The sequence below is a fragment of the Typopeltis vanoorti genome, chromosome 12 (assembly GCF_054136105.1).
Source record: "Typopeltis vanoorti isolate ZY-2024b chromosome 12, IOZ_Tvanoo_1.0, whole genome shotgun sequence".
In the NCBI taxonomy this organism is placed as follows: Eukaryota; Metazoa; Arthropoda; class Arachnida; order Uropygi; family Thelyphonidae; genus Typopeltis; species Typopeltis vanoorti.
The window spans coordinates 50488860-50502421 of NC_143560.1; the positions used below are offsets into that span (position 1 = coordinate 50488860).

Consider the following 13562-nt stretch of genomic DNA (forward strand, 5'->3'; position numbering starts at 1 on the left):
TATTATTTTCTATCATTTCCTAATGCACAGCAACAATGTATTTTAATAGGTGATCCACTGAATGTTCGTTACTTGTATTCCATTCCTATAACTGTTTGTACCACTGAAGATGTACTATTAGTTTTAGTATGAAATATCTGTACCTTATTAAGTTATTACTGTGGTCTTACATATTCTTTTAATAATAATTATTTTCATATTTTAAACAGTGACACTAGTCATAATTCAGCTTTATATCTATAATAAATAAATAGATATGTTATTTTAACAGAATAAAATGAGATTTACCAAAAATATTTCACCCTCACCACAAACACACACTAATGATAAATGTTTTGTATCTCACAGAAATAACGCCTGTAAGCATACAATTTATCTGTAGCAACACTGCTCAACAAGCAGTGTCAGATTCACTTGGTACATGCAGTGGCAGGTGCAAATGAATATTGGCAAGTCTAGCTGCAACTGACCGCACACGATAATTCCGACACTGTGTTAGATCGCAGTGCATTTGTTTGTTAATCTAAAGCATTAATCAAACAACTCCAATTATTTACTATTCAATAAATGTTGAAACATAAGCTGTAACCTTTAAGATGAAGGATTGCATTTATATAATGTTGCAAGCATTATTATTTATAAACACAAACAAAATTTATTTTTTTCATTTTTTCCTTGGGGGGGGGGGTGCTGCAGTGTCACAGTGCTGCTTATGTACATACAAGTATAGCAAAAAAGTAAATATATAAATTTATAAACCTTAACTACCCAAACTGACTATAAGGATAAAAATATATCAAAAGTAAATGCTTTGTGCCCATATAATTTTTATAATATCTAAAGGTTATACTGACTTCAATGGATACTTTGCATCCATGTAATTATGGACATGTAAACGCACATCAAGACCAGTACAGTGGTTAAGGCCTCCCTCCTGAATTTAAACTTAAGTTGTGTGTATGAGAGTGAGTAAGTGTCTTATAATTTTTTAGTAAAATTTTAAATGTATTTGTAACTTTTTATATTAAATATTTGATTTTGTATTACAAATCTCTAGTTTTATTTCTGAGACTAAGATACATGAATGTAATGAATGAGTGATTAAGATTTGAGAGGAATGTATAATTTTAGATACTGAAAAGAAACTACTGCTTTTCTTGCTTGGACATTTAGTTCTAGTAAAGAATGTGGTATTACTTATTAAATATCAATAACATGTAGTGCTTTTTATAGGAAAGCTAAGACTTAATTTTTAGGAAACACTAATCCATTCAAGAAAGAAAAAAAGACAAATTAAACCAACATGCATTAATAAAATATTTAAAAATATATAAATACAATACCCATGAAGTTGCTGCTGAGCAAGGAACCTGTGTATGAGCATTTGTTGCTGTTCTTGACGTGGAAGAGCAGAAAAATTCTCCTGCTGCTTTAACTGACTAAATAACTGATATAACTGAGCTTGTTGCCTATAAAAATTATAATTTTTTTTAATAATAATTCACATCACTATATAAAATGCAAAATTTAAAAAAAAAAAGCCAGAGTTTTCATTTTGATAATACACACACACACACACATATATATGGAAAATTCTTCAGAACAATCCATAGCCTATATTTAAGTTGTCAACAGTTAGAAATGAAGGAAATACAGGAAGACGGTTTCACGTAGAATCAGGAGAAAGACAAGGATGCACATTATCATCATCATCATCAAATTCCTGACATTTAGCCTCAAGGGGTGTACAGGATATGATAGTACTACATGAAAAATTTACATCATTACTAACTACCTAACCTACAATTTTCTGCCAAATCAATCTGTTACCTGTCAAAGCTACAATATTGTCAGATCTTATATTTATATATCTATCTTCTAAGGCACTTTTTACCATATCAATCCACCTATATCTTGGTGGATTGATACAGTATCCTGACAACCTGGCAGAGAACACTTGTTTGACTAATCTTTCTTCGCCCCTTTTTTTTTATAATTGACCATAGCACCTGAGATTAGCTCTGCTAATGCATTCCTGGATGCTGACAATGTCAAGTTACTTCCTAATATCCTCATTTTTAATATGATTTTGCCATTGATGCCATCTGTTTACGCCCCTAATCTTTCTCGGGACTCTCATATTGCGGTCTGTAGTCTTTGGTCAAGTGCTTTACTTCTGAGCTAGCTCTCAGACCCATAAGTTGAAATTGGTTTGAACACTGTCTTGTATACAGCTAATTTAGTGTTTTGACTAATTTCTTCCTTATTCCATATAAATTTATTCAGTTGACTTCCTACCATACCAGCTTTCTTGATTCTGTTGACTATTTCCATATATAATTTACCATCTTCACTGAAAATCGTGCCTAAGTAGCTGAACTGTTTTACTTGTTCTATAGGTTCTCCATTCACAATGCTTCTGCCTATTTTCATTATCTTTGTCCTGTTATTGCTGACCTTCATACCATATCTATCACAACAGTTATTCAATTTAGTCAGGGAATCTTGCAGACTTGTAGCGGATTTATTTAGAAGTATAATATCATCCACATAAAGCAAAGAACTTTCCTTCATAATGTAATCCATATAAATAATGAATAACAGAGGTGATAATGTACATCCTTGTCTGACACCAGATTTAACATTAAACCATCTTCCTGTACTTCCTTCAATTCTAACTGCTGATTTACAACTCAAATAAAGACTAAGTATTGCTTGATATAATGCCCCATTGACAGCATATAACTGTAGCATAATGAATAGCTTCTCTCTTGGCACCTTATCATATGCTTTTTCCAGATCTACAAAACTTGAATACAGATCTTTGTTACATTCCCATGATTTCTCGACTATTTGTCGTAAAGTGAAGATCTGATCCTGACAGCCTCTATTTGGCCTGAATCCGGCTTGTTCTTCACCAAGCTTTCCTTCCACAATTCTTCTCAAGTATATTGGCATAAATCTTACCAGGAACACTCAGTAGAGAAATACCTCTGTAATTCTCACAATCAGTTTTATTTACCTTTTTATATATGAGAACTATGAGAGCTCTACTCCAATCATCTGGAATTCGTCCTTCTGTCCAGGCCCTCTGAACTATGCAGCACATTATCTTCACCCTTATTTATCTATATGGATCACATTATGAAAGAAAGTGACATTAGATCATATATTAGAATTATAGATGTCAAACTTAGCTCTTTGCTTTATACAGATGATGTACTCAAACACATCTAGTACACTTCTCCAGGATTCTCTAATTAAACTGAATAATAGCTGTAACAAATTTAGCATGAAAATCAGCAATAAAAAGAATGAAACTATGAAAATAGGCAGGAACAGAGAAAACTTCAACTGCATTCTGATTAGAGATCTTTTGGAACAAGTAAAATATTAAAGCTATTTAGGCATAGTTTTTAGTGAGGATGGCAGGATGAATCTGGAATTAGACAACAGAATCAGCTGTGGCCGATCAAGCACTTGGAGGGGCCCAAAGCACAATCTAGTTTTGAGGTCCCCTTGTTCTAAATACTAAGTAATGCTATCAAATCAATTTATTACTCAATAAAAAAAATACTGATCAATCAATTATTTCCTTATCTCTATTTTTTGCCTTTTGCAGTCACAGATATGATCATCATAACTCATTACTGTTTATTGTGGCATTTAAAATAAAATGCAAAATATAATAATTATTTATTAATAAAAAAAGAATAGGAAAAATTACATTGTCTATCTTATTTATTATTAACATTTGACCACCTCCATGGAGTCAGAGACTCATCGTGAGAGGTACTCACTATTGCACACAATGCTCATCCAACCACGTCTTAAACTGATTCAATGTGTCCACATCCACAACACACTCAGGCAATGCATTCCACTCACCAACCATCCTCCATGCAAAGAACCTGCTTCTCACTCCATTGCTCACATCCTCCTTATACACTTTCCAGATAGCCTCTTGTTCTACTCCCCTCTCCCATTCTATGAAAAATCTCATCCATGTCTACCTGATAACAACCCTTGACCAGCTTATATGTCTCGATCATCTCCCCCCCCCTCTTCACGAGGCTCTGCAACTTACATTCAATCTGTCTTCATACTCCACATTCCAAAGACCACTGACTACCTTTGTGAATCTTCTCTGTACCCTTTCCAACATATCCTTGTCACCATGAAAACCTGGCAACCAAATCTGTGCACAATGAGGCCTAATCAAGGCCTTATACAATGGAATCATAACCTCTCTATTTCTGCATGTCAGGGCTCTCTGCATCATTGCCATTACTTGATGTGATGTCTTCACAACTTGTGCAATGTGGCCCCTGAATTTCAGGTTCTTGTCCACCATCACTCCTAGATCTCTCATCTCCTCTACTTCTGTTAAAGTTTCCCCACCAAGTGTATACTTTGCATCCCATCGTTGCTTACCAAATCTCAAAACCTTACACTTGGCAACATTGAGCTGACAGTTCCACTTACCTGCCCATTCATGGGTATCTGCAATCTATTCAAGTCCTCTTGTAAGGCATTAACATCAGCCTGACTGTGCATTGCTCTCCCCAGTTTTGCATCATCCGGAAACAGCTAGATATCACTAGTTAAATACGACCCAATATCATTAACATACAAAATGAACAACAATGGCCCCAAAACTGACCCCTGCGGCACACCACTGGTGACCTTTCTCTTTCGAGATACTGCACCCGATATACAACCCATATTATTGCAGAAAATTTATGTAAAATTGACTTTAAAATTATTAACATTTACATTAAAAATTATTAACCACTGTTGAAACATTAGAACAAGTATGTACATATATTAAAATTGTAAATATAAAAAACTAAATTGGAACTTTTCTCGCTTTATGTTTACTGAATGTATCGATAATATATTCATAATCTAATAACTGAACTACATCATTTTCTATGAACATCATTGACAAATTAGTTAAATGCAACTCAGTTAACGAATTTCATAAATAATTTTTAACACATTTCAAAATCGAAATTGAAGGCTTACAACTAGTACTACAAATAGGTATTGTCAAAAAAATTTTTAGAATTTCAGAGAAAGCCTTAAACTCTGCCCCACAAAAACCCACTATTTGGCTTCGTTATGTGGATGATGTGTTTGCTATTTGGCCACATGGCTCAAACACACTCCACTCCTTCCTAACACACTTAAACAACCAACATCCCAGAATCCAGTTCTCCTTAGAAAAAGAGGAAAACAACACCCTCCCCTTCCTAGACACTTTAATCACCCGCCAGCTTGATGGATCTTTGGTTTTCTCTGTTTACAGAAAACCCACCCACACTGGCAGATACATTCACCAGCAATCCCACCACCCCCCTCACAACAATATGGGGTGATAAAAACACTATATAACAGGGCAAAATTAATCTGCTCAGATGACAAGGCCCTGACTATGGAACTAAACCACATCCTCAACACTTTCTTAGCCAATGGCTATAACCCCAAAAAAATCCAAAAAATACTAAAACCTATAAACCACAACCCCCCTCCCCCCCCCTCCACAATAAAGACTACACCAAGTCTATCACTATCCCCTACATCCAGGGCACCTCTGAAAAAATAACTAATATCCTCAAAAAATATGACCTAACTTCCTGTTACAGACCATATAAAAAGTTGGCATCCCTTATCCGCTCTACCAAAGACCAACCACTTCCCCTAGACCTACCTAGTGTATACCAGGTCCCTTGCAGCTGCAAATTGTCCTACTTTGGCCAAACAGGCAGAACAACAAATATCAGGATTTCAGAACACCAAGACTACATCCGGTTTCACCAGTACAGCCGCTCTGGGTTGGTAGACCATGCCTTAGATACCCACCATAAAATTCGTTGGAAGAAAACAAAAATAATCCATCGCAGCAAGTTTAAATACGAAAGATTATTCAAAGAATCTTCAGCAGCTCTAAAAAACGTTCCTAACCTCAACAAATTTGGGTGCATGAAACTGCCCCAAATTTGGGAGACTTTCATTATGAGAACTTCAGCCCAACTGCCAAGACTACCAAATTAGCCCGCAAGAGGGCACCATTACGACTTTAGGAACAAAATTAGTTTCTTACTTTCTTCCTCATTTGCTTTGTTAGTTCCTTAGTGCACATACCATATCTTTATGTTCCTGAAGATGGCAATGTGACATTGCCGAAATATAGAAGTGATTCATTAAAGTTATCTTTAATTAAATACTTCATATGCATTGTTAATTCCGTAAATTAATTACCAGTTACATTGTATCATATTCTTTTCCACCTTTTCCTGAATTCTCTTTTTAACCAAGTTTTCCAGTTTTTACCAATATTCCTGAGTTGATTGATCTAAAATTTGCCACATTGTACTTAGATCCTCCTTTATACAAATGGATTATTTTATCCTCCTTCAACTCTCTTGGGACGTTGCCAGAGAAGAGACTTAAAATAAACAGCCTAGTCAAAGGCATTGCCAGTTCCCCTGCACATTCTCTTAAAATGCAAGCCGATACCCCCAACCAATCCCACAGGTGTATTTGCATTCAGATTCTGCAATAACCCAAGTACTTCCAATTCATCAATCTGTTTTCACATCAGTCCTTATCACCTCTGCAATAACAATATCTTCACTTAGATGATATACCCTTACAAAGTGAGTACATCCTCCAAGGTCATCTGTCACCTTTCTACCATCTGCATTCATTAAAGTTATCTTTCCATAGTCATTCTTCCTCTTACTTGCCACATTTAAAACAATATATATAAAAAAAAAAAAAATTCTTTTGCTTGCTCAGCTAATTTCTTTTCATAATCTTATGAAAAGAAATTAGCTGATTACTGCTGGTCAACAAAGAACTAAGGCCTAAGAACTGTTTAAAACTGGCTGGTTGTCATCAGAGACCAGGTGGAAACCTTAAGAGGGAAAGAATCCCCATTCAATACATACCAAAGCAATCCAAATGTCAGAGTTGTATTTTATGCAATGAACCCTCGGTTAGTTTGTAACAATTTACACACTGAGCAAGAGTTCACTTAGGTGATGATAAATGAATACCCCAAAAATGGAAAATAATTTAATTTTTACAATTTAGATCCAAACACCTTACACTGACAATGATCAATGCACAAAGAAAAACTACTATTTATTTAATGAATAATGTACATATAGAAAGTGATAAGAGAATAAATAGGCAGAACTATTATACAATACAGAAAGTCATCATAGTTTAAGTTTGATTCTCAATCCATAACAAAGCTATAGGTTTAACAGAAAGTCTATAAGTTCCAGATTAAAAGAACACAGAACAGTCATCAACAATATATTTCACAGTCTGGCTAAATTATCACAATTACAGTATGGAGCATCTTGTATGTCCTCTCCTGATCTGGTTAAGTGTCGATTACAGATTGGAAGGATAAAGCTCTTAAGTGTGGCAGCTGGAACAGGAAAAGTTAGAAGTGTTTCTGTAGTATAGATTCCAGTCTGATGACTAGAATCTATCCTGCAAGTTGGTATTGATCTTATTGTTCCACACATAGATCTTATGGCTTTGTTGAGATCAATATCAGCCTGTGATACGTCAGTAATGTTAAGCCACATTGGGACACTGTATTCTACTGTGTGAAACACTAAAACCAAAGCTATTGTTTGTAATGCATTATGTACTCTATGAAGAGTACATTGCGCATTTCAATTTCTGTAAGAATTTGCAGAAATTAGCAGGAATTTCTGCAATTCCTGTAAGATGTTATTGCAAGTTTTTAATTTGACAGCAATCTTTGTCAAGTGATCTTTGAAAATCAAGGATCTGTCAAGAGTTACTCCAAGATACTTGGGGATTCTATTATATTTTACCATGCTACTTCTAAAGTAGACTTTAAAAGTATGGTTTGATTCACTATTTAAATGAAAAGTAGTAAGTAGTTTTATGCAGGAAAGATTGGAAGTGCCACTGTTTAAATTAGCTGTCAAGTTTTGATATGTTCTGCTCATGTATTTTCTGCAACTTGATCCAAGTTGCAATTGCAAAGTTATCTACATACATACATTTCAGTGAGACAGTGGTGGGGATGTCATAGTTATAGACTGAAAAGCAACTGAGCTGACAGAGATCCATGTGCAACATGATTCCTTGGATTATGGAATTTGGGTGTCATTAAAATATACTTGAATCCATGTATCTGACAATATATTATCTACCAGATTAGCAATCTTGAGAGAAGGGGATGACCTCTAGGAATTTTAGGAGTACATCCTCCACCAAACTGCTAAAATCTGCTGAAAGATCCACAGAAACAGACATTGCCCTTAGGCATTTACCAAACCATTTTCAAAATAGGTGGCCAAAGTCAACATCTAATCACAGCAACTTTACTTAGGCTTAAATCCAGCTTGCTCTATATGTATCTTGCTATAGAAGATTGGGAAAATGCTATTGAGAAACTAAATTAGTGATATAGATATCTTCCCTAATAAAATATTTATTACTGTGAAATTTTTGTCCACATAGACAGTTCTGTTCCAGTTATGCAAAATGACGAACAAAATTGTATGCACAAACAAAAAAATGCAACAGAAATGACTCAGCAGAGCAACAACAGTCAGTTATTACAAAATCCAATTATATCTTGAGCAGTATCTTCTCTGTAATATTCTTTCTAGATCAATGGCTAGTGTAAATATGTTGATATCTTTGCTATCTGGACTGGTTCTACATTATGACAACACCCAATGTTTGATACAAGATTAATGCTGCCCATCCAAGGACAAAATTCACTTAAAAAACTATTGCTACAAGACCTTGGTTCCTTACTCAGTTCTACTGAGGCCTTATTTCAGGAAATACCAACTTTAAGTTTATCTTCATATTTAATGGTTTCAATGACTCCTTTATCATCAAAGCCATGAGCAGTTAAAAAGTTTTGTTTTCTTAAGGGGAAGTTAATCATATTTCCATCCCTTATGTGAATGATATATCCAAATATATCTCCAAGATATGCTGGTTTTTTTTAACTTCCAAGCATCCTATGTGCATTACTTCTCTGTTTCTTTAGTCAGCAAAGCTTCTCATTTGACATTTCCTGCAGCAGGTCATACCTGAACCAATCTGGAAGATCCTCTGCTGTTTGTTGCAAAGAACATAAAAACTGCAACAAGTATAATGAACTTGACAGTCTTGTCATGCAGCAACATGCTATTTCCTCTACACACTTGCTTTGGAAGAAAGATAGTTCCATACAAGAGCAGATTTCTTTTAGAAAGACTGTATTAGGAGAGATAAGAACATCATTATCTTAACAGGTCTTATGGACCATTTATTCCCTTTATTAAGTGCTTCTTGATTCTGCTCATCATGATTTTTACTTTTAATTTTTATTTATTCATTTACATTACACTAATGCATTTTATTATTAAGAACGACTGCTAATGCACTGAATCAGTGATACTGGATTGTTTGAATTTTCTGTTATGTGTATGTGTACTTTGTTCCAAATATTCATACCAAGAGTACCTAGGAACTATGGATGAAAATTCTATGTAATATTTTTTTTTTTAAAGTAAGTTATTCGTACAGTTAAGTTTATTTGTGAAAGATATGTTTCTTTTAATAGAAAAACTATTCTGTCATAGGTGTTCCCAAATGAATGGGATAGATACACATATAATGTAGTACAGAAGAAGAGGGGGGGGTCACACTTTCAGTTATATTATGGGAAAAGTAGCAATTGGTTAAAAGATTGCCACAAATGTGGCAATCTTTTAACCAATTTAACCGAGTTCTCCAATAAGAGGGATAAATGATCACAGTAGGCATTTCTGATCATGTTTGCTACTGTTTTAAGATTATATTGATTGGTATGAGTGTTGGGGAGGGGAAATTCACAGTAAACTGACAACCCCTTATCCATTCTTCTAAGGGATTCAACTCCACAACTTTTGGATCATCATAGGGTTTATCAAGACTCACATCCTTGTAAGCTGACTAAGTGAAATGGAAAAAGGAGAAGTATCTAGGTTTTTAGTGCCCTTGGCAAATTCATAACTAAACACCTTCTGTGATATGACAATTTCTATAATTGGTAAAATAGCCTGACACTGGCACCCTTCTTAGACTGGTGCCCTTGGCAGCTGCTTCAATGCTAAAGTGGATAGTAATCCCTTCCTTTCCAACTATCATATCTGTATCTGCTTGTTCGTATCTACCACTGGAAAGACCTTTAACTTGGCATTTAACTTGGAGAGCATAAAAAAGCACATTCAATATCACTATTATGATTAATACGGTTTTGAAGAATATATATTGTAGTCTATGCATTTACAATCTACCAGAGCTCTAAGACTTGATCATTACAGTGAGCAATTATCCAAACTTCGACTGAACAAACTTTCAATTAATGAGCATGTCAACTGACTTCTGGTACATCATCATCTAATTGTACCTTCAGTTATCCAGCCAGTACCAGTTAGTATTGCAGAGAGGATTAAATAATCCATGAATTCGGTTCTAGAGAGACCAAACATGGTGCATTTTCAAGCCACCCCAAAGCAATGCCATCTCATACCAAGCAATGAAAACTGTCTACCACAAACATTCTGATAAATATCCATGCCACCAAAGGAAGAACAGATATACTATCTGCTTGGCTAACAAGACCAGCAAATGTATACCAGTTGGTATACACCAACATAAACCACACCTCAACAAATGTGGTGGTCTAAGAATTACAGTATGGAATTAGACTGAATTAAGATACAATTACTATTACTTATTGATAGACTAGTTATTAATTAATAGAGTAATAATTATTAGCTTAGGATTACATTATGATATGACATTGAGATTTTGATTATATTACTTTATGAGAGAAGAGATAAATTTGATCAAATTTGAGAGTGAAGAGTGAGAAAGTGAAAATAGTAAGTATATTACCTCGATATGATAGAAATGAATCAAGAAGTGCTATGATGGCCAACAATTTAATGAGGAGACTGTGTAGAAGGAATGCATGTGAGTTTTTAGATATGTGGAGTGACTATAGGGGAAGATCACATTTGTATAAGAGGAACAGCATGCACCCGAGTCATAGAAACTAAATTATAATGGGAGGAATGGTGAAAATATGCTTGTAAGAGTGACTGTTATATAACTGTGCTAATAATGGGAATTATCATAGAAATGATTACGAGGAGAAAACAATTTTGACTTTGTGTTTGAGAGGTTTGGACCAATCAAATGTGCGCAAAGATGTCTACATGTATAAGGCACTAAAGAACAATAGAGATCTGCAAGTTGTCCAACTGTGTCATGCAGACAGCAGGCAAGAGTATACAAAAGAACATGCAGGTAGATTACGTCTATACATGAATAATAGGAATATCAGAAACAAAGGGGTAGAGATTGTTGCTTCGGTCAATATGGTGGGACCTCAGATTGTTTGCATTAGTGAGACATAGCTACCAGAATTGGACATACTAACTGTTACTGAATGTAAAGGATACAGTATTTTTTAGGAAGGATAGACAGGATAGGAGAAGAGGAGGAGAAGTGCAGGATTAGCATTAGATTGATGACTAATATTATTGAGCATGAGCTGCAGAAAGTATATAAGGAGAAAGGTGACAAGCATGGCAAGGAAAGACAAAATCAGATTATGAGAAGAATCTAGCCGAGCAGGCAAAAAGAAATCCCAAAGAGTTCTTTCATTATATAGCAAGTAAGAGGAAGAATGACAATGAAAGGTTAACCTTAATGGGTAATAAGAGTTACTGAGTGACCACCACTTTGCAAGGGTATATCATCCTAGTGAGGTTGCTGCTTTAATGTATGTGACAGACACTAATATGGGAACAGAGATGGATGAACTGGAGGTCCTTAGGATATTGCAGAATCTCAATGTAAATACAGCTGTGGGATTAGAAGGGATAACAGCTTAGGATTTGCAAGAATGTGCAAGGAGAGTAGCAATGTGTTTGACTAGGCTCTTTAAGTCTCAGCTCTGGTAGAGTTCCATGGGAGTGGAAAGAGGACAAAACTCCCTTGCATAAAGGAGATTCTAAGACTGCGGTAGAAGATTTTTAGGTCAGCATCTCAGACGTCGTGGTAAAAGTACTAGAAAATTGGTAAAAAGAGAATTCAAAAATGAGTAGACAGAAATATGATAATCTATGAGGGTCAACATGGCTTTGTTAAGGGTGGTCATGCCTTAGTAATTTACTAACTTTTCAAAGGATAGTAACAGCTGCGTTACTCTCATATGAAAGAAAATGGCTACATAATGATTCTGCTGGATTTTACAAAGGCATTTAACAGAATACTACACAGAACTTTTGTTATGCAAATTAGAACAAATGAGGATAGATATGACACTGGTTAAGTGGATCAGAGGATGGATGCTGGACAGATATCAAAAAACAGTATATGAAGGGGAAGAATCGAGGCAAAAACAGATGACTAGTGGTGTGCCACAAGGTTCAGTACTACTGGGACCATTGCTGTTTAATTTGTACATAAATGATATAGGAAATAACCTGAAATTAAATATTCAGTTGTTTGCTGATGATGCCAAATTAGGTAGAATAATAGTTAATCAAGGCAATGTGGAGAGCTTGCAGGATGATTTAAATAAGCTGTCAGTATGGACAAAAGTTCATGGGTGTCAGTTTAATGTCAAGGAATGTAAAGTTATGCATTTTGGGATCAATAGATTACACACCATTTATCACACTGATGGCACTGTACTCCAGGAAATAGATGAAGCTAGCGATATAGTGATGGTGGTAGACAGAGAGTTAAAGTTTAGAGGACATATTGCTAAATAGAGATAATGATTCCACATCCCAAGAAACTCAGGGGTTTCTTGGGATGTGGAAGCGGTGGAGAGGATTCATAGGCAAGTGACAAAGATGGTGAATGGCCTGTGGAATGTTCCCTATGAGGATAGATTGAAGGTGTGTGGATTACAGAAGTTGGTTGATAGGAGAAAAAGAGGAGATATGATAGAAACGTTTAGGTTGCTTAAAGGGTTTTACAGGATAGATGCAGGGGAAATATTTCAGCACTTGGCAAGAGAGGCCAGAACAAGTTATCCCTGGAAGTTGAATAAAGGTTCACAGAGAAGTATGATAGATTGTGTGGATAGTTTGGGGGTCTCTCAGGATGAGCCTTCAGACTCCACAGAGGTGCCCATACAATAATAACAACCAATGGATGAAACGGAAACTAAAACTTAAGACCCACAGTAAAGTCTTGGCAAAAAGTTCAATCAACACTATGGAAAGATGAAAGTCTAATTTGTTAGAAAATAAACTATCATTGGCTGTCTAATATTTAGACCCAAGTTTGACCTGTTTTATCTCTTGTGATCATGAAAAATATTGGCAGCAAAAAACACACTGGCAGAAGTTGACAGGAAATTCATGAGAATTCAGAAAGATTCAAACCAAATAACTGAATAGGAAGCTTTGTCAGTTGCCTCCACTTTACTGTGTTCCAGTCCTTCAAATAATTTAAGTTCTGTTGCATCAATGTCAACTGAAAGAACCAGTTCTACA

At 35.3% G+C, this 13562-nt stretch overlaps 1 protein-coding gene across 4 annotated transcripts in view; it reads right to left on the bottom strand.

The window, feature by feature from the left end:
* Positions 1-13562, bottom strand: part of LOC150100781 (GRB10-interacting GYF protein 2-like) — a 525021-nt gene that overhangs the window by 261038 nt on the left and 250421 nt on the right. For all 4 annotated transcript variants that reach the window (XM_090401532.1, XM_090401529.1, XM_090401530.1 and 1 more), the window contains exon 16: positions 1344-1469. In XM_090401532.1, the coding sequence (XP_090257658.1) occupies positions 1344-1469 (126 nt within the window). The remainder of the gene's footprint in view (positions 1-1343; positions 1470-13562) is intronic.